The 23,068-nt window shown below is 32.4% G+C and overlaps 1 protein-coding gene across 1 annotated transcript in view; it reads left to right on the top strand.

Annotated features, from left to right (window-relative positions):
• The window catches only part of LOC126886721 (protein Lilipod), a 119,879-nt gene that overhangs the window by 37,486 nt on the left and 59,325 nt on the right, over window positions 1-23,068 (top strand). Inside the window, exon 2 of the mRNA XM_050653729.1 lies at window positions 16,987-17,251. Within this exon, the coding sequence (XP_050509686.1) occupies window positions 16,987-17,251 (265 nt within the window). The remainder of the gene's footprint in view (window positions 1-16,986; window positions 17,252-23,068) is intronic.

Here is a 23,068-nt window from a genome sequence, read left to right as displayed (position 1 = left end):
AGTCACACAAACAATCCAAGTGGGTTGGTTGTCCTATGCGAAATCTTAAATGAACTATTATTAAACAGAAATAATTTGGAGTAGTATTTTTCATGGTTTAATATTTAGAATGGCTTGGTTGCTTTTTACACAATGTAGAATACACATTTTTAAATCGATATGTGACATTATCTTGTTTTCCTCAAAAATGTGGGTTGGTTGCTTTTTGCATAACAAGGCCCAATTGGAAGTTCTGTCCAACAAAATACATGAGACGTTTTCGTAGTCTGATGTTTAAAACCTGTAACCTGTTCCACAATTAAAACTTCCCCTGTTCCAGTGTTTCCGTACATCAAAAGTTTGTCCAACTAGACACCGTTAAGCTATTAACAAATTTTCAGCTTGCTATTAATAAACTTTTTTTGGTACGCGGGATCCAGTCCTATTATTTCCCTGGAGTAACATGTAAGTTCTTACACTATAAAAGTAGGCGCGGATTAAGAAAAGCTTTAAAAACTAGTCATACTAACTACAGAGACTAAAAACGACTGAAATGTAGGACAGGACGTCTACGTCTGAGACGCAGACGCAACAAAAATCATATTTCTTAAAAAATTTCTTATTGTTAAACTACTTGAACAAACAGTAACTGTTGTAATTTTCTTTCATATAGATTATAGATAGATAGATCAACGTTCGTGACCTCAAATAGCATCGTGTGCATCTTCGCCTTGTAAATAGATACATCCTACCAAGGCAGGCTTAAGGTTACTCGCTAAAATACACACAATTTAATTGTGTTCATACACAAACATTCCTTTCAATGCAAACTCGAAAGTTTCGAGAAGATATTTTTAGTCAGGAAACATCCAACGACATGAATGTGAAGGTGTACATCAGTTTCCGTTATTATTTGCATGTAGGCTCATCAGCCAATGAACTCATTAATTAAAAGGTTCTGAAACTGTTTTCTTGTCGCATCTCTACCTTAAAAATATTGTATTTATATGCAATTAAACCACAATTGATTGAATTAAAAATACATTTTTAACTAGTTTTGCTTTCCACTCCGAAAATTTTTTTCAAAAAAGATTCATTTATAAACTGTGCAAAAAGTATAGGTAACCTTGGCCTCAGTGGCGGATCCAGGGGGGGCGATGGGGGCGATCGGCCCCCCTCTCAACCCAAGTGATTTATTTTTTTTAATTATAATAGAAAGATTACAAATACATTCATTTTTTTTCAAATGGATAATTATAATACATGTTTTAAAATTACAAGATTATTTGAATTATGAATTACATATAAATATATTTTATTAGTATGGGACTTGCCTAAAACAGGCCAGTGACGCCAGTGTATTTGGAAATGAGTAATTTATAATCCTTATAAATTAAGAATTAAAAATGATCACAATAAACATATTTAAAAAAATATGTAATCCTATATTGGGACCGTGCAAGTTCGGCAAAGCGACCCCTATTTCTACGCTCTGTACTTTTATTCGCACTTTTAATTATATTGGCCAATAATTAGTCCTGGTTACTGGATAATTGTCAAGGCCATAGTCTAAAAAAATAATAAGAAGAAAAAATAAGATGCAGGTTATGTTATGCAAACGTAAACAATTGTATGTTGTAAATAAAATTAGTTATTAAAATGCAGTACTGCAAGCAAAATACAATTAATTAAATTTACCTTTATATAATAATTGCATATCATATCAATATTGTGGAGCAATATATAATTTTTCTGCTTCAATGACAGAAGGTATGAAATATACGTCAATTTGACAATTTCAATTGAAATATGAATTATTTAAGATAGTTGCAATATTTCTCCGCTACTCGCGCACGGTCGTTTCTCGTTTCCACTTCCACGTATTTGCACACCGCGAATACTGTGAACGCATACTTAAGCATCTCCACGTATAATTATAAAATCGTTTGCAGATAACAGATTCGCCGAAAATCTCTCGAAAATTGCGCGTCTAGCAAAAACTATATTAATTCGCCTAAAAATATAAACATGTTCACACGCCGATAGCTGACCACGAAAAAAGAACACCCTTTGCTTATTAATTATTAGTAATTAGTGTATTTTGGGTATCGATGCAAGTAACATCTCTAATACTGATTCGTACAGATCTTAGTTTGTAAATTTTTAGCGTGATTAATAGTATTTTGAGTTTATTCTTCTTTTTTTATATCAATATAGTTTGTGATTTATGAAGAGTTATAAGATGTCAAATAAACGAAAGGAACCAGAAGCTTCTACCAAGAACTTAAAAAGTAAAAAAATTCAAATGTAGCAATATAACTGATTATTTTTTTAAAAATCAACGTAATTCGGGTGATAATATTAATAGTAATGATGATAATAAATATGTACAAGGTACGTCTTGTCAGATAGACCATACTATGAGACCTACTGATCTTGGATCAAATTTAAGTTCTGAGAGCATTCAAAACAAGTCATGCGATTTTTCAGTGTGTCCGATACAAATCAACGATGATGCAGTAAATACCAATTTTACTTAGTTTTATGGAAAAAGGTATGTCTTATATGCATGAAATGTATGTCTTATATATTATATAATTTTATTTTATATCACGTTTGACAGAAGTGAGTATTTCTCCACGAGTCCGATAGATAGTCATTTATGTCGCGTGATGCAATCACCCACATATAAAATTATGGTAATAAATTAAATTTTAAACTTCATATGGGAAAGTACATCATGTGACACCTCATTTAAAAACTTTTGATATACTGATTACAAAAATGTATAGGCAATACTGTGCAAAATGTCAGTCCAATTCTTTTTAAATGCATTCATTTTTTTATAATCCTGAGAAAACTAATAAGTATTTTTGAAAAATTTAAACGCAAAATGCAAGATTACATTATTACCGAGGGTCGAAAATCCCTGAAAACTTCTATAATGTTTATTTTAATAAGTTACAGGGGTGAAAAAAAGAGAAAATTGAGTATGATTTGTAACACGTTGACGGACAGCGTGTCAAATGTATAAGCAACTGTTGTGACAATATATGTATTTTGCAAAGTAGAATAGGGGAAAATGCAACATCTCTAGACGTAATATTTTATTCTGCGTTTAAATTTTTAAAAGATTCTCGTATTAGTTTTCTCAGGATTCGAAAAAAAAAACATTTTTGTAATCAGTATTTCAATCGATTTTTAATTAGGTGTCACATGATGTACTTACCCATTACGAAATGGACAAGGCGAAAACGGCGGGTTCGTTGGAAAAAATATTCCCATGAGATTTTTTTGCATAATCATATTCGTGAGACATCCCAGAATAAGGTTCAAGAAGTCGCCCACGTAAAAATTTGTCCAATTTTTTTTTCAATTTTTTTTAATCCAATTGCAAAAATCAATCAATTGGGGTTTTTGGACCATTCTGGACAAAAAAGGTCTCTTATAATTTTTCTCTAAAGTTGCTCGTTTTCGAGTTATAAGCAATTTAAAATTGAAAAAGACGAAAAATGGCGATTTTAAGGCTTAAAAACTCGGTTAAAAATTATTATTATGAAATTCAGAAAGTGACCAAATCAAAGATTATAGCCTCCACTACATGATCCTGAAGAAATTTGTGTCATTAATTTATTACAAAGCTGTTATTTTTAATTATTAATAATGAGCCGTAAGATCGTATTGACGCGGCTGTAAATGTGAATGCGAGTAAGATTCACCATTGACTGCCGGAATGACATCTCTCTCGCACTCATCATTGCCGGCCGCCTAATACGTGCATGGCGCTTATTTTTACTTAAAAATAACAGCTTAGTGATAAAATAATGACAAAAATTTCTTCAGTTTCTTGTAGGGCGGGCTTTAAACTTTTATTTGATCACTTTCTGACTTTCATAATTTAAATTTTAACTGAGTTATTAAGCCTTAAAAATAGCCATTTTTCGTTTTTTTTTTCAATTTTAAATTGCTTATAGCGCGAAAACGAGCAATTTTAGAGAAAAATTATAAGAGACCTTTTTTGTCCAGAATGGTCCAAAATACCTAAAAAAAAAATGTGCCCAGGCCGAAAATACTGATTTTTTGCAATTTGAATAAAAAAATTTAAAAAAAAAATTTGGGCCACTTTTCACGTGGGCGACTTCTTGAACCTTATTCTGGGATGTCTCACGAATATGATTATGCAAAAAAATTTCATGGGAATATTTTCTCCGACGAACCCGCCGGTTTCGCCTTGTCTAAAATAAAATTAAAACTATTTCGACATGAATTTTTTTGCTTTGAAAAAAGTAAAGTATTTTGATTTTTTGAAAATTACATTCGGTTAATTCATTATTACATTTCCAAAAGTACTGTAAGTTGTTAACTTGTAAAGTCTCATTTTGTAGGTTTTTTAAATTTTAATGATAATTCACTACAATATATTTATTTTTATTTCATCAACTTTATGTATAGAGTGTCCCAAACCGAAAAGTAGCGGAACCGTTGAATATTTCGCGAAATGAACATCGGATCAAAAAAATGTAAAATAATTGTTCAATAATTTTAAAAAATCTATCAAATGATACCAAACACGACCCCCTACTCGACCCCCTGGAAGTGGAATGGGGGTAACTTTAAAATATTTAATGGAGACCCCCAGTTTTAATTGCAGATTTGGATTTCTTACGTAAAAGTAAGCAATTTTTATTCGAGACATTTTTTCGAATTCTGGATAGATGGCGCTATAATCGGAAAAACGATTTATCGTAATTTATAGAAATTGTTTAATATCTATAGAAACACACTCTCAAATGAAAAATCAAAAAACACAAGTTGAATATTTTTCAAAATCCTATCGACGAATGCCATCAAACAAGACACGGTGTCATTCGATAGGTTTTTGAAAAATATAAAACACGTGTTTTTTAGTTTTTCGTTTGGAAGTGGATTTCTCGAGGCAGACTATTTCTATATTATTCTATTTGTATAGAATAGAAAACATGGCTCGAATAAATGTTACTTACTTTTACGTAAGGAATCCAAATCTCAGCAAATCTGCAATAAAAACTGGGGGTTTCTATTTACGATTTTAAATTGAGCCCCACCCCACTTCCAGGGGTTGGAGTAGGGGTGGTATTGGGTGTCATTCGATAGATTTTTAAAAATTACTGAACAGGTATTTTTTAGTTCTTCGATCCGATTTTCATTTTAGCCAATCGGCCCCCCTCTTAATGATGCTGGATCCGCCACTGCTTGGCCTGGATCTTATAGTCAATAACCATGCTTCTAATTGAACAAATTTGAGGGTGGTTGTTGGGAAACCATCGATAAATGTATAAATGTGTATTCTTTTAAATGAAACTACGGCTACCCCTGTAAATTGTTAGATGTCCGAATACTATATATGTTATTATTCTCTAAGTGCCGTCTCTCAATCGGAAGTGGATTTCATCATCACTAACTTAAGAATTAGTTCTATTAAACTGCATTTAAACCAATCTCTCAAATTTTTTAACCATGACACTCCCCTTCTTCCTATGCTCCTTACTCTTCTTATCTTCCTAGCAGTTCCGTGACCAGACATCTCGTAACGCGACAGTTCGTCACCGGACAACTGGTAACGGACAATTCGTAACAGCGACTGTTCGTAACTCTACAAATTCGTAACGGACAATTCGTAACGTCAAAATTGAATTATTCTGCTTATTTTTGTTAACGTGGAAACTAACTGTTATTACAGTTATAATTAAAATTATGTTTATTAATTTGACGAATCAGTACCGGGATGAACATGTTTAACACATTTTATTTTTCGTGTTTCAGAATATATTAAAAGTCTTTAAACACAAACAAATATTTTTTAAATACATACAAACTTTTAACAATATTTTTAAAAGTTTATTCCTCTTATTGTTCCTTAAATTTGCATATACCTAGACAACGGAATAATGAAGTAATTCGTGAAATATTTAAGCCAACAACCGTCTTAGTTTCCACGTTAACAAAAATAAACAGAATAATTCAATTTGGACGTTACGAATTTGTATAGGTACGAACTGTCGCCGTTACGAATTGTCCGTTACCAGTTGTCCGGTTACGAACTGTCGCGTTACGAAATGTCATGGAACCAGCAGTTCATATCGCTGTTACCGCATTACGTGCCCCAGATTTTCTTAATTTGGGTGCGTTGATTATTTCGTATTCTTTGCCCATTTCTCGTAATACTTTCGTCTTCATTTTCTTCTGTGTCCATGCTATTCTAATAATCAAGGGCGAATCCAGAGAGGGGGCCATGGCCCCTCCCGAGAATTTAAAAAAAGTATAAATTATTGGTCGTCGCCTCTCACCTAAGCACTACGTGCCTCATTAGAGCAAGGATGAAATACATCCACCTGTTTTATAATAATCTTAATACATCGACTTAATAGCGCATTGTTCATAATGTTAAATATGTAACGTAACAATGTAATTAAAAGGTTTTCACATCTACTAGAGTAGCGAGTTTCAAATACATCTCCCTACACTTGTACACTGGACGTTTACATTGAAGATGGTCAGTTTTGACCGAAAACGTTTTGTGTTTTTGTGATTTTTCATTATCGTTTGGATAATATTTATAGACGTTTTTTATAAATTCATATTCATACATAATACAGAAGTGTTTACTTCATACTACGTTGAAATAAATATAAATTTAGACCCCAAGATCCCAAGACTGCCACACTCGCATCAACATCTGAGTTTCTAGTGTCAATGATCCCATCAATTGACATACTAAAATTATCTTTGTCAATAAGTCGACTTCTACCAACAAAATTTTTTCATGCTAATCTGGCGACTAATGCCTGATTTCACCAACGATACCTAAACAGTTGCCTTCTTAAATAATTCTTATCGATAGGAGCTTCCTAAGTCAATACTTAAGAACAATAGCGTTTCATAACTAAAAGAACTGCTTACCTAGGAAATTCTTTCCTAGGTATTGATTCGGGTACGTTTGAACTATTTTTGATAAATAAAAAGAAGAATAAGATGACATTACCTTACTTTTTCGATTATTTGTCATTATAGTCTGGGCTGATTATCCGAGAATAGGCCATTTTTGGGAAAAGTTATTTACCAGCAATTTTATTGCTGGAATTGAATCTTATTATTGTATATATTAATAATATAGGTATGCAAAGTCCGCAGATAGTGTGCTACTTTTTTTATAAACAAAATGGCGCTCGAAAATCGTGTTTTTTTAAATTTTTGCTCTATAACTCCAAAGATTTTAACTTTACACCAAAAACACCCAAATAAAAATTCACCGCAATTAAATTATGCATAGAGACGTGTTTTTCCCGATTCACTTCGACGAAAACTTTCCCCGTAAAAAGCGGGTTTTTCCAACAAAATCATTAATTTTCAACTAAAATTTTAGATAAGTAAATGTTAATCAATAATTAAATAACTTGGTAATGTAAAAGCTCTTTGTGTATAGATTATAATTCCAGAATCCCATGGAAATTAAATGAACAGTTTAGCAACAATTGAATTGTTAATTAAAAATTTACGGTCGCTATAATAACGACAATAGTTATGATACATAAGAATAACTATGATTTTTTCATAAAAAGATACTATACCTATCTAATATACTTTACAGAATTGAAATTGGACTATTTAAACGGCCTCAGGAATATTTTAAAATTATAAACAATTTTTTGGCCTATAAACAAATAAATAAAACTTAAACAAAATATCTCGGGAAATATTAAACTAAATTAAATTGTAAAAACGGCATTCGAAAAACAGCGACCGTGAGCTTCTTCTAAAAGAAAAAATGTTTAATTATGATGAGTAGCTCCTGAGATACAACCGGTCAAAGTTGACCGGAATTTACGCAAATATATAAACAATAGGATCATAATTTTCAAACCATCACCTTTTTATTTTTTCCTCTTTCTCCACACCAATTTTCATATCCTTAAAATACTCATAACATATATTATTATAATAAAAACTATCGATAATACGTGTGAAAATTGCCAAAAATAGTAAAATTCCAATCAAAAATTAGGTTGGAAAAAATGTAACCCTCAAAGTTCAAAATCGGTATACGTTAAAAAATGCATTTTCTCGGCTTCCCATGGAGCAATTTCCTTCATTCTTTTTTTGTTCCCAAGTAACTCGAGTAGAGCCATCGAACTAACGCATTATTAAATGTCAGACTTGCTTTTGTGTTGTTATAATTAATTAAACTATTTATTATAACACAAAATTTTAATTTGTTTAAATCAAAATTGTTTAAATAATTATACAGCTTTCAAATGAGAATATTTATGTTTTTAACTTTAAAAGGCACATTTGTAGTAAGTTTATGTAAAAAAAGCCTACAACTGGAAAAAATATGTAGTTTTCTGTTCTTATAAATAAATTAATTTATTATAACAAAACAAAAGCAAGTCTGACATTTAATAATGCGTTAGTTCGATGGCCCTACTCGAGTTACTTGGGAACAAAAAAAGAATGAAGGAAATTGCTCCATGGGAAGCCGATGAAATGCATTTTTTTTAACGTATACCGATTTTGAACTTTGAGGGTTACAGTTTCTCCAACCTAATTTTTGATTGGAATTTTGCTATTTTGACAATTTTCACACGTACTATCGATAGTTTTTATTATAATAATATATGTTATTAGCATTTTAAGGATATGAAAATTGGTGTGGAGAAAGAGGACAAAAATAAAAAGGTGGTAAATTCTGGTCAACTTTGACCGGTTATATCTCAGGAACTACTCATTATAATTAAACATTTTTTCTTTTAGAAGAAGCTCCCTGCTGCTGGTTTTCGAATGCCGTTTTTACAATTTAATTTAGTTTAATATTTCCCGAGATATTCTATTTGTTTATAAGCCAAAAAATTGTTTATAATTTTAAAATATTCCTGATAAATACATTAGATAGGTATAGCGTCTTTTTATGAAAAAATCATAATTATTCTTATGCACCATAATTATTGTCGTTATTATAGCGACCGTAAAATTGATTAACATTTACTTACCTAAAATTTTAGTTGAAAATTAAAGATTTTGTTGGAAAAACCCGCTTTTTACGGGGAAAGTTTTCGTCGAAGTGAATCGGGAAAAACACGTCTCTATGCAGAATTTAATTGCGGTGAATTTTTATTTGGGTGTTTTTGGTGTAAAGTTAAAATCTTTGGAGTTATAGAGCAAAAATTGAAAAAACACGATTTTCGGGCGCCATTTTGTTTATAAAAAAAGTAGCACACTATCTGCGGACTTTGCATACCTATATGATTAATACATACAATAATAAGATTCGATTCCAGCAATAAAATTGCTGGTAAATAACTTTTCCTTGTATTTTGCTAATTAGCCCAGAGTATTATTTTTTATTTGCCAAGTTGGTTTTATCCAGTTTTGTACTGTTATAGTTATTTTATTTAGTGGTTAGTTATTTGTGTATTAAGTTTGTTAAGTTTTGTATGTTATTTGTATATGTACAGTGATATGGAGGAAAAGAAAAGAGTTGTAAGTTTCACATATGACGAAAAATTAAAGTTAGTTGAATTGTCATTAATGAAATAACTTTAAAATAAATAATATGTTGAAAATTACTTCGTTTATTATTAATTTTTAATGACACACTTTTAGTGATATCATGAATGGGTTTTTGAAACAGAATACTAGTTTGTTAGGTAGCCTACATAATTTTGTCAATAGACTTGTAAAAAACTCCAAATGGTTTTCCATATTTTCCAACACATAATATATTTTTAATATAAAAGATAATACATAATTAAAACTAATAAAATCTCATATTACAGAATAACAGAAAAATTAGGGTAAGAAGCAAATTATTGACAAACGTCACAAGTGCATTAGTCAAAATTTGTAAAAATATATAACCTGACTGTCAACGATAAGTAATACCTAAAGTTTAAGGAGATCAAAAACCGTATTCTAACGTAAGCGGTTTAGGCAATTAGGGATTCCAATGAACTGTCAGTGGTGGCCGGTGGATGGCTAAACTGACATGGCCATAGACATAGATAAGGGGGGGTGGTCATCGCGTATCTAATGTTTACATTAAATATTGACAAATTTGTAAAGAATATCCTGTTTGGTTTTGTTTTTTGTTAATTGTGTAGCGAAATCTGTGAAATTGTGATAGCAAATTAAATATGAAGTGGTTTAATAATTGGATACGCCTATGGATGACAGTTTTGCCATCCAGCAGCCATATTATATCACGTGATTTGGAATGCCTAATTCTTATCGTATGGTGAAATCCGTTTTAGAGTTAGGAAGTACCTAAACCCACTTAGGTAATTCTTAAATATTTAGGTATCGTTGGTGAAATCGGGCATAAGACTGTTTCCATTACCATGTCGACTTTGAAAGATAGAAGATCTAACTGCGAAGAAAGTTTTAGTAAGATCTTTACCAAAGTTAAAGAATTAGCAGACGAATTGGATGTTAAGGTGAATTAACCTAGATTTGTGGGTAGACAGATTATCCAGGTGGCCCAGAAGATTATTAGCAACGTTCAATTTACATGCCTCTTCTAGATAATGTTTGTACCGATTTAACGCCTAGACTATATCCTCCTCAGTCCATAGGTGCAGCCCGCTGGATAATGTTTACTAATTTTTTGCACGGTGATTAATCAGGTTGGGCATCGCTGCGTCCTTTAGTGCAGCATATTGGACTTCCTACTTATCAGTAAAATTTACTCGTTTGCAAAATTTTACTACAGCGCCTACTTCGTTGGTTTGTTGTTATACGTGGTGAAACTTGTGAGGTTCTGAGCGGCGTCTCCACAAAAATGCAGTAAGTTGTAGACTAGATTCAGTGTAAATGCGCTAACAAGACTAGATTCTTTTGTGTAAAATGCAAAATATACTGTATTTCTCCTTAATGAGAATGTTTTTTTCAGTTTCATACTTAAATTAAATGTAAGTTAAGTCCTGATGTCCATTATGCTGGACCTGTCATAATTATGTCTGTCAAATATTTTTTTTTAGTTTTTATAGATTTTTGTTTATTTTTTCACAAATCAAGAGAGAAAACAGAAAATATTGCTAAAATAATAAAAACTCTTTTCTTGGGACTGAGGAGGATATACCTTTGGAATGCAAGGGCCTACGGGGAATTATTTTCACACTCCTAACTGATTCCCAAGGAGAAAAAGAACTGTTAAAGTGGAACTATTAAAATATTTGAAGAGCGCAATTTTTACCTATCATGGACATTGGTGATACACAGACAAACATTATTCTATTCAAGAGTGAACTTGATTTATGGAGAAATCATTGGAAGAACGAAAAAGAGAGAAATGCAAAATTTCCAGATGAAGTAACAAAGGTGTTTTACGTTTGTGACGCCAATACTTTTTCTATAATTCACAACTTTCTAAAAATCTTGGCTACTCTTTTTCATCTAAATTATATCATATATCATCTTCTTCTTCTTCTTCTTTTAGCCCATTTTTATCCAACTTTGGACATAGACCTTCCCCAAATCTTTCCATTTCAGTCTGTCCTTGGCTGCGTTTTTCCATTTAGTTCCTGCAGCTTTTACAATATCGTCCTTCAATCGCATCTAAGGTCTTCCTCTTTTTCCTGTCCACGGTCTCCAGTTTTGTATTTCAGTATTCCATCTTTTATCTTCCTGTCTCGCATTGTGGCCCGCAAATCTCCATTTTAACCCTGTTATATGTTCAGTTACATCTTTTACTTTTATTTTCTCTCTTATCCATTTGTTTGACTTTCTGTCTTATAGTTTTATTCCCAACATGGAATGTCATATCTACGTCTATCTACGAATGTCATTTAATTATATATTACATATATCAAAAATCTATTTCATAAACTAGACTATATTTCTTTCTTTGCACTTGTTGGACTTCATGGGGTTTAGATTAAAATTTGTTGATTTTTCGTTGCTAGACAAATATTAATATCGATAAGTTTTGAATGTTTTTATGGCACTCAAAAGTGTGTGAAAAGTGCCTTAAAATTCACCATTTAACCCTAATTTTTTTAAAATTTTAAAATTAGCATACCATGTATGCTATTTTCTCTCTATGCAGTCAGTCACAGTTTCTTTTAGACCCATTTCTTCCTTTATTGTGTTGTTTCGAACCCTATCAAGTTTAGTTTTTCTAGCTGATCTTCAATGCATCCATTTCTCTGGCTTATATTTTCCTTATTTGATATTCCTTAAGACGCCATGTTTCAGATCCATACAGCAGTGTGCTTTTTATTATTGTGTCTTATATTCTCAATTTTCTTTGTTTTCCTATTTCAGTACTCCATAATATTCCATTCAGAGATTTAATTAATTTTCTAGCTTTACTTATTCTGCTGTTTATCTCTGCGTCATCCGTTCCTTCTTTGTTAAAATTTATTCCCAGGTATCTACAGTCTTCACATCGTATTATTGTTTTCCAGTTGTAGGTCAGGAGTTTCCTCTCCTACGCAGAGGTAGGTCTTTTCCATGTTCATTATCAGACCCCATCAAATTTCTCATTCAATTTTCGTGTCATGTACACGAGATCCTCTTTTTCATTTGCACTTGATCATCGACAAATTGGAAGGTATACAAGCAAGTGTCATAGTCCACATGTATGCCCATTCCTTTGCATTTCGATTTCCACTGGTGGAGAGCTTTATCAATATAGATTTTAAAAAGTGTCGGTGATATGCAGCACCCCTGTCGTGGGCCTTTATTGACTCTGTGTGGTTCCGATATTCTGTTGCCTAATTTTATCTGGGCTTCCATGTTATTGTATATATTCTGAACAGCCTTTATGAGTGTATGATTGATTGAAGTTTCCTGGAGTACCTGCCATAGTTTCGAGATAAATATGTTATCATTAGAGAGCGAAATATATGCAAAGTGCATATAGATGCATATATTGCATATTTTCAGACAACAAACACAACATTGCATATTTAAGCTAAACACGATTTATTTTGCATATTTTACAAATAAATTATATAAAAGTTTAAAATTTTCCTCTCTTAGTTGGAATTTTATAACTTCGATATGAACGAGCTCGTTATTTATCTATCTATCGCTCATCTGGACTTTCCCATTACTACTTGAATTTAACAATTATGGGTGTTCCCAGAAAAATATTATGTTATTAGCGTAGCAAGTCGTAGGTACCTACCTGCTTTTAAGGGTCTAATAATTATTTTGTCAGTTTCCGGCCAACATTTGTTTAAAGTAAACGTTGTATCGTATTTAGTGTTTTTGAAGTGATTGGTATATATTAAATTTAAATATGTCTATCATTCAAAAAAGTGCTTGGATAAAGTGTTTTCCCGAGTTAAAGCTAAGTGGAGACAAAGTATTTTGCAAGGCCTGTTCCAAAATCGTAAGTTACATTCATTTTCACATTTCATTTTTTAAATGAGGAACTGACAAACAAAAGCATCATGTCCCACAAAAGAAATTTTTCTGGAAAGAGTGTTTTTATTCGACAAATTCGCTTTTACTTCTATAAAGACGGACATAGAGAGAAGCATCAAAATACAAAAATCCATCAAATTGTAGACAATTCCGCTTTTGTTCTTCAGCTTAAGTAACGTACTTTGTTCTTTAAGTAACGTACAAATTGCTAAAGAACTTATGTTCATAAAAGTTAATTTTAGTTTTTTACCAGATCTAATAAAGTCATTAGAACAAAGGAATTTACAATTAAGTGATTCGGTTAATCTTGTTAACACTTTTTCTGCTCATTGTCAAAAAATTCCCGGAAATACAGGGATTACAATTAGAAATAAATTAAAAAATGTTTTAGAAAAAAATGAGGGCTTCGATTGTTTGAGGAAAGTTGTACGTATTTTTGAAGGCAACTTTTCTGAAGATCTTACGACTTAATATATTGTTTTATTTTTGAGTATTTTTAATATGCATTTGCATATTTAGACAAATTTAGAAAAAATACCTGCATATTTGTAGTAAAAGTAATGCATATATATGCGCATATTTTGGTAATGTTGTGTTGCATATATTCCGCTCTCTAGTTATCATATATATATAGGCTTTTTCTAAATCTATGAATGTAAGGTGTGTTGATCTATTTCATGCTAGTTTCTTCTCTATAATTTGTTTTAAGCAGAACACGTTGTCTGTGCAAGATCTACCAGCTCGAAACCAGCTCTGCTCTTCTTCTTCTTGGTTTTTGTACTCTTCTTCGATCATATCTCTGATTTATTCTTACATATATCCTACTCACCGTACTTGTTACTGATAGCCCTCGGTAGGTATTGCAGTCTAATTTGTTACCTTTTTTATGTATCGAGGTTATGAAAGCTGTTTTCCATTCCTCTGGGATGCTTTCTCCATTTTAAGGTCCCATCAGTAATAAAAAGAGCACTTACAATAGAAATTTTTATTAAAAAATTAGGTAGAGTTGCAGTTGTATTATGAGTCGCATGTTAAAAAACACTTTTAAATAAATAAATAAATAAAGGTACATGGCATCCAACACAAACTTTTTGTACGGCTTTCCTTTTTCTTTTGGGAAATCCAAAACAGTTCCAAATTCGCATCAAGGATATCTTTACTCATCCAGTATGGAGCAGAACAGAATTTAAATATATGCTTTAATTATCTCTCACAAAAGAATTTGAACAAAAAAATACGTTAAATGCGTTGTGGATAATACCATGACATTGAAACTTGAGTATTTATGCTAATGAGCCAATACCATATGTAACATTTTTTCGCTACGCTACCTGTGAAAATTGACTATTTGAATAATGAGTGTATTCATCCATTATTATGTCTGTTAAATGAAATATGGTCCTTGAACAACAAATAAAAAAATGTATTGGTAAATTATTATAGACTAAACGGTATAATTATACAAAACTTCACGTCTATTTACGTCAAACTCCGTTGACTAATACGCCTTTCTGTAGTTCTTGCAGTGCTTGCTCGAAGATATATTCAGAGTACCTACATGTTAAATAACACCGGGGATAGAATGCATCCTTGTCTCACTCCTTTATCTATGGAGATTGCCTCTGTCAACTGATCATCCACTTTAATGTTGGCAGTTTGGTTGTAACATAAATTATAGATATATAATTTGTATTAGGATAAATTAAGTATTTATTGAAAATACATACGAAATAAGAAAAATAAGAAAAAATACATACGAAATTTATTTTTTGATGAGAGGGAGAACCAGTCCCCAATACCTACGGAAACAGGACCACCTATACTAGTGGCAGAAATAAGAGCAGCCATAATATCACTAAAAGAGAAGGGAGAGCTCCAGGACCAGATGGAGTACAATCTGGATTTCTTAAACTTCTTGATGATGAATCTTTAAGAATACTATGTAAAATCTTCAATAATATCAGGCAATATATATTGAATAAAATCTTCAATAAATAATGACTCAGGCAATATCCCAAAAGATTGGCTAGTTTCAGAATTTATTACCTTACCAAAGAAACAAGGAGCAAAAAAGTGCGGAGAATATAGTCTAATGAGCCATACATTAAATCTTTTTCTTAAAATTATATACATCGTAGAATATACAAGCTATGCGAAGAGAGAATACAAGACACACAGTTTGGATTCATGAAAGGCGTAGGTACAATAGATGCACTGTTTAGTCTACAGTCTACAGGTATTATTTCAAAGATGCAGAGTGCGACATTTACACCTGCAGAGATGCAGAGAGACTTGCGACATTTACACCTGCTTTGTGGACTACCAAAAAGCATTTGATACAGTTCAACACCGAAAAATGATGGATGTTCTAACAAAAGCCCAAATGGATGATAAAAACCGGCGTATAATACAAAATTTATACTGGAACCAATCAGCCACAATAAGAATGAATCTTGGAGGTGAATCAACGGAAGCGATCCAGGTGCTACGAGGCGTTAGACAAGGTTGTATACTTTCACCTGTATTATTTAACCTATATTCAGAGGAAATATTTAGTGAAACCTTGGAAAATTGCGAACATGGAATACTTCTAAATGGAGAACGCCTAAACAATATCCACTATGCAGACGACACAGTTATTTTTGCAGACAGTTTGAACAGTTTACAGCAACTAATAAACAAAGTAAATGAAGTAAGTGAAAAATTTGGACTTCAAGTAAATATATCAAAAACTAAATTTATGATCATTGGCAAAAATAAAATTAGACACGCCCAACTACTTATCAATAATACAGCAGTGGACCGAGTAAAACAGTATACCTATCTTGGAACAATAGTAAACGAACAATGGGATCACTCACAAGAAATAAAATGTAGAATAGAGAAGGCTAGGAGTGCATTCAATAACATGGCCAAACCTTTAAAAGCCACAACCTTAATCTGGAGATAAAAGTAAGTCTCCTACGATGTTATTTTTTCTCAATATTGTATTACGGAGTTGAATCCTGGACACTCACTGAAGCAATGGAGAAAAAACTGGAAGCCTTCGAGATGTGGCTATACAGGCGAATCCTAAGGATATCATGGACGGACAAGATAACCAACGAGACCGTATTACGAAGAGTGGGAGAGAAAGAGAGGTGATGTATACCATTTAAAGGAGAAAGTTAGAATATCTCGGACACATAATGAGAAACGGCACTAAATACAGATTACTGAAGGTAATCCTTCGGTAAAGTATTTTGAAAGCAAGGAATTGGGAGAAGATGAATATCGTGGTTAGAGAACCTGAGGAAATGGTTCTCCACAACAACAACTAATCTATTTAAGGCATCAGTTAATAAAATAATTATAGCCAGAATGATCGCCAATATTCAAAACGAATAGGCACTAAAATAAGAAGAAGTCTTTATCAACTAAGCCCGTTTTTTTTAAGTTGGTTATGAGCTAATCATGTTTTATTGAATCAAATTTTGTAAAATCTTTAATTTGTAAAAAAGATTATGTACTAATTACAATATTTGATATTTTTCCGTTTCTTTTCAGATATTTCTCCTGCTCTTTATCATCTTATACGTATATTTTTCCGTTTCTTTTCAGATATTTCTCCTGCTCTTTATCATCTTATACGTATCCAGTTTCGCCTTGCTGTGCAGATTCAAACGACGAGGCAAAGAAGACTACTTCAGTACCGACGAAGATGAAGTCACCGTGTACAGGATCAGCACGTGGCTATGCTCTTTCTCTTTGGCGGTTTCTATATTGGCAGTACTACTGTTGCCCATATCGATCGTCTCCAACGAGGTGCTGGTCAACTACCCCAACAGCTATTACATAAAGTGGCTGAATTCGTCGCTTATACAAGGTAAAAATTTTTCATTTAATATTTTCATTTTTATACAATATTACAATTTGATCATTTGGATATCTGCTGGTGTCTTAAACACACTATCAGGACACTATCTGGTAACACACATCTACGGACAGAAACAAAGGCCAAGATCTATAGGACAGTAGTTAGGCCAATTATTATGACTTACACTGCGGAAACAAGACCTGACACCACAAGAACAAAAAGACTGATGGAAACGTGTGAAATGAAAATAGACAGCGATGTTATAATATGCATGTGAAACTTAAACTATGAATCAGAAATGAGAAAAAAGCTAGAGATTTGGGAGAAGAAAATCTTGAGAAAAGCTTTTGGTGGTATAAAGGAGACTAACGGGGAATGGCGCAGAAGAACAACCCAAAAGCTAATTGAGATGTATAAGAGACCAAAAAAAATACAAAAAGGCATGGCGCAGAGACTTAGATTGTTGGGACATGTTTTACGATTGCCAAAAGTAAGAAACGTCCCAAGAGTCCTACAGGGAGGAGAACAAAGAAAGAATAGAAGATGGATGCCACGAAGGAAGTGGTTTGATGCCATCTGGACTGACATAGAATAAATGAGAACAAGGGACTTTCCTTTCCAAGAAAACAGAGAAATTTCCCTAATATTTCATGCTTTTATTTTCAAATCGGAAACCATCAGTTTTTAACTAACTGGTTATCATTTTTAATGTTGATAGTACGTATTGTTTTTTATTTGTTTTATTTGGGTGTTGTTACTATCAGTACGGGATCCGAATAGGAGGTCGAAATGTACCCATCTGCTTGCCGGATGAAACATTTTTTTTTATTATATTTCATACATATACAAACACGACCAGCATGGGTTGCCTATCAAAATTATGTCATAGCTATCCTTAAGGGGGGGCGTAGGGGTTGAAATCAATATTTCAAGCACATTTTTTTAGAGTATGGTAGAATTATTTTATTTTTAAATTACATAGGCATATTCAGTATACGTCATAGATCACTCAAGAAAAAATTCAAGGAAAATACTGAAAAATAAGCCAACGGTGGCATATTTTTAAAAAACACCTCAAAATATAATGAATTTTGCGGTGGACATCAGAACGCATCATTGGATCATGGTAAACAAAAAATTCAAAAAGATTTTATTAGCTTATGAGTTTCTCAAGGTAATGCTCTCGAGTTTTTTTAGTTTTATCTAATTTTGACTTTTTGATATCACCCAGAAGTCAAAACAACGAATTTTTTTTTGCAAAAAAACGGTGAAAATTAACGTATTTATTATTGTCAAACAAAAAATAAGCATACAACAAAAATGTCTCTGCAGCGTTATCTCAAGGAATGTCTAAAAAAAATATACAAAATTCCAGGTGGATCGGTTCAACAAGTAGTTTTTGAGTTATAATGTTTACAGCCTTTGAAAAAACCAGTTTTGAGGAAAACGCGTTTAATGTATTGTCAACTTTTATTTTCAATTTATATTTTGTCTTTCAAATCGTAAAATGATGCACACCGGAATATCTTTTTGAATCGCGGAGTAATTTACTAAAGAAAAGGAGAACAGTTGTTCACTATGTTCAAGCGTTCTGACGCGAACCTGCTGCAAATCGAGTCGAAGGTAGGGCCACAGTATAAAGAGGGACAGTAGAACCACTCTCCGAAAAATTGGAAGTAAAATCTGTAGTCGCGCATGGCGACCGCGCAATGTTGGCAGTCGCTTTTGCCCCACTCTCTCTTTGCTAGTCGCATAGAAACGTACGGATTTTAACAGGGAAAACCCGCATCCACCACTAGTGAACTACCAATTGCGTACTACCGGTATTACTTCTTGAGATCAAAGCGCTGACAGAGGAGTGGTTTTACTGTGGAATCTCTATATACTGTGGTAGGGCTATTCAACACTATCTCCCTACCTTCGACTCGCTTTGCAGCAAGTTCATGCCAGCGAGCTTGAGCGTAGTGAGAAACGGTCAACGGCTGTTCTTAGGGAGCGTTCAAGTATTACGTAACGTGATTTTTGAAGATTTTTGACCCCCCTCCCAACCGGATTTAAAAACATATTCCGGTGTGCATCACTTTACCATTTGACAGACAAAAAAATAAATTAAAAATAAAAGTTGACAGTATTTTAAACGCGTTTTTCTCAAAACTGCTTTTTTCAGGTTGTAGACATTGTAACTCAAAAACTACTTGACTAACTCACCTGAAATTTTGTATATATTTTCTTTATGCATTCCTTGAGGTAACGCTGTTAGGATATTTTTTGTTTTATGTTTATTATTTGTTAATAATAAATCTGTTGATTTTCACTCTTTTGCAAAAAATTCTTTGTTAAGACTTCTAAAAGATATCAAAAAGTCAAAATTAGATAAAACTAAAAAAACTCGACAGCGTTACCTCGAGAAACTCATAAGCTAATAAAATCTTTTTGAATTTTTTGTTTACCATGATCTAATGATGAGTTCTGATGTCCACTGCAAAATTCATTATATTTTGAGGTGTCTTTTAAAAATTTGCCACTGTTAGCTTATTTTTCTGAATTTTTTCTTAAATTTTTTCTTAAGTAATCTATGAATTGTACTGATTATGCCTATTTAATTGAAAACCAAAATAATTCTTCCATACTTTCAAAAGAAAAATGTGTTTGTAATATTGATTTCAACCCCTTCGTCCCCCCTTAAGGATAACTATGACACGATTTTGATAGGCAACCCATGCTGGTCGTGTTTGTCTATAGTCCTGTCGCCAGGGGGGGTACAACGGCCTCCTTTATTCAGATGGACTTACCCAAGTTTTTTTCATGTATTTTGACCCGTAGAATACGAATTTTTTGGGTAACAGTTGATCCGGATGATGTCGATAAGATTGTTATTGACCAAGAACTTGAGGAATTACATAACCGCGATCTCTCGCAAAACAAAACATTTTTTGGTATTTTTTGGGTCATTCTAAGCAAAACAAGTTTCTACAATTTTTTTCGTAGGATGGCTAGTTTTCGAGATAACCGCGGTTGAACTTTCAAAAAATCGAAAAATTGCAATTTTTGAACCCGAATAACTTTTGATTAAAAAATAAAATAGCCAGTCTGCTTACCGCATTTGAAAGTTTAAGTCAAATTATATCGGTTTTAATTATTTGCATTGCTAAAAATTTATTTTTTTATTGTTTAACAAAGCTATAAACACATAGTGTTTCCCGTGCCTTTACATGCATTTTAACGCATGCTATAGTCGGTTCGCTAAACTCAGACGCAACTGGCTAGATATTTTAGTCGATAATTTTTTTGTTTTTTGCCAATTTTGCAAAAATTGGCATAATTACTAACTATTTAGTGATGATTAACTATTTAGTAATTATTTTTTGCCAATTTTACTAAAATTGGCAAAATTACCGACTAAAATATCTAGAAAGTTGCTTCTGAGTTTAGCGAACAGACTATACGTAGAAATAGCCTCGATTGCACTAGTACCTATTCTACTTACTCGTTAGATTTTAAATGAGAAATCATAGAAAACATCACTCACGCACTAGTTGTTTGTAGCTTTGTTTAACAATAACACAATAAATTTTTAGCAATGCAAATAATCAAAACCGATATAATTTGACTTAAACTTTCAAAGGCGCTAAGCAGAATTGCTATTTTATTTTTTTAATCAAAAGTTATTCGGGTTTAAAAATTGCAGTTTTTCGATTTTTTGAAAGTTCAACCGCGTTTATCTCGAAAACTGAGCATCCTACGGGAAAACTTGTTAGAACATTTTTTACTTAGAATGACCCAAAAAAATACAAAAAAATGTTTTGTTTTGTGAGAAACCTCTGTTATGTAATTCCTCAAGATCTTGGTCAATAACAATCTTATCGACATCCTGATCAACTGTTACCCAAAAAATTCGTATTCTACGGGTCAAAATACATGAAAAAAACTTGGGTAAGTCCATCTGAATAAAGGAGGCCGTTGTACCCCCCCCCCCCTGGCGACAGGACTACTATGTATGAAATTTAATAAAAAAATGTTTCATCTAGACTATATTGTAATGCATCAATTGCACATGCATTGCACATTTTTAAAATACATTCCACTGTACTAAAATCGTTTGAATAAAAATAATCGCAAACAAGCTATATCAGTACGTGATTGTTAATTAAAACAATGTTTTACAAAGTGTTTTGATAAAATACCCAACGCTAATAAACATCATGTGGTAAATAGGAACTAACAAAGCGTGCGTAGGTGTTTTCATTCATCGTCAAATGCATATTTACAGAAAAATAATTATTTTTTTGTTATTTTCTGAATCCAGCTTGCTCGATAGGTTGGTAGAAGTCGAGCTTATTTTGGCGGTTGTATAGCTATTACGTCCAAAAGTTACAAAAACTAGAACATAGCAGTACAATACAAAAAAGTATATACAGTGGAACCTCGATAACTAGGATTAATCGGGACCGCGGCCGATCCGGGTTATCGAAAATCCGGGTTAGCCGGATAATATAGTAAAAATTAATAAAATACGGTATACTTACAGATAAACTCCGTTATAATTGAAATAACATTAAATATATCTATGCAAAGTCACAGTACACATCTAAATTACGTACATTAATTTGTATAGAGTATTGTTCATTTCTTGGTAAAAAACGTAGACAAAAAACACGCAAGCACAAATCTATCTGACGCACGATTACAGAACGAAAGCGAAAAATACGACTGTAATACTACACACAATAAGGTCACAATCGACACAATGTTATATTATTTAAGAACAGTGGAGACTAAGTCCATTGTTTAAAAAAGAATTTTTTTAAATAGTCTTTTAGTCTTTTTTGAACAATGCTAAGACAGTTTGAAATAAATAAAGGAATACATGTGCCTGTTGTTTCCGATCATCCGAGACCATGAACGTCACTCTGCCGCCGTATGCCATGAGTCATTTTTACTATCTTATAGTACAAATTACACAGATACACATACACATTATCTCTCAAATATTATATTACATACATTTTTATTGTTGAAATGTTTGTCTGATGGAAATCGGTCCGGGTTAGCCGGATTTCCGGGTTATCGGGGGCCGACTTATCGGGGTTCCACTGTACTGATTCAATGAAACTGCGTTCTAACATTATTTACAGTCTAATATTTACTTGATAACAACAGTATTTACAAATTTATAATCATATGTTGAAAATTAGCATCGTATTTTACCAACATAAATTGTTTTCTTAAAGAGAACATGTAAAAATATCTTACTACAACTTCCTGACTTCCTGATAAACAAAAACAACGATTGATAATAACCCAGCAGCTTCCATAAGTCGATGTAAGATAAAAGGGTTGTGTTTATGTTGAAAAAAAAAACAAGAAGACAAACCAATCAAGTGACTTGTTTTATTGTAACCTTTCGTAAATCTAAAATATGACACAAAAAGAAGAATGTATGTAAATTATTTAACTCAAAATGCATTCTACTGCTAACAGAAAACAGAAAAAAATAAATATTTGATAAATAAACATTGTTTGTTGCTTCAATTCAATATTACTCTGGGCTAATTAGCAAAATACAAGAAAAAGTTATTTACCAGCAATGTTATTGCTGGAATCGAATCTTATTATTGTATGTATTAATAATATAGATATGCAAAATCCGCAGATAGTGTGCTACTTTTTTTTATAAACAAAATGGCGCCCGAAAATCGTGTTTTTTCAAACTCCAAAGATTTTAACTTTAGACCAAAAACACCCAAATAAAAATTCACCGCAATTAAATTCTGCATAGAGACGTGTTTTTTCCGATTTACTTCGACAAAAACTTTCCCCGGAAAA

Source organism: Diabrotica virgifera, chromosome 6 (genome assembly GCF_917563875.1).
Source record: "Diabrotica virgifera virgifera chromosome 6, PGI_DIABVI_V3a".
Classification (NCBI taxonomy): domain Eukaryota; kingdom Metazoa; phylum Arthropoda; class Insecta; order Coleoptera; family Chrysomelidae; genus Diabrotica; species Diabrotica virgifera.
This window is presented reverse-complemented; position numbering and strand designations above follow the sequence as displayed.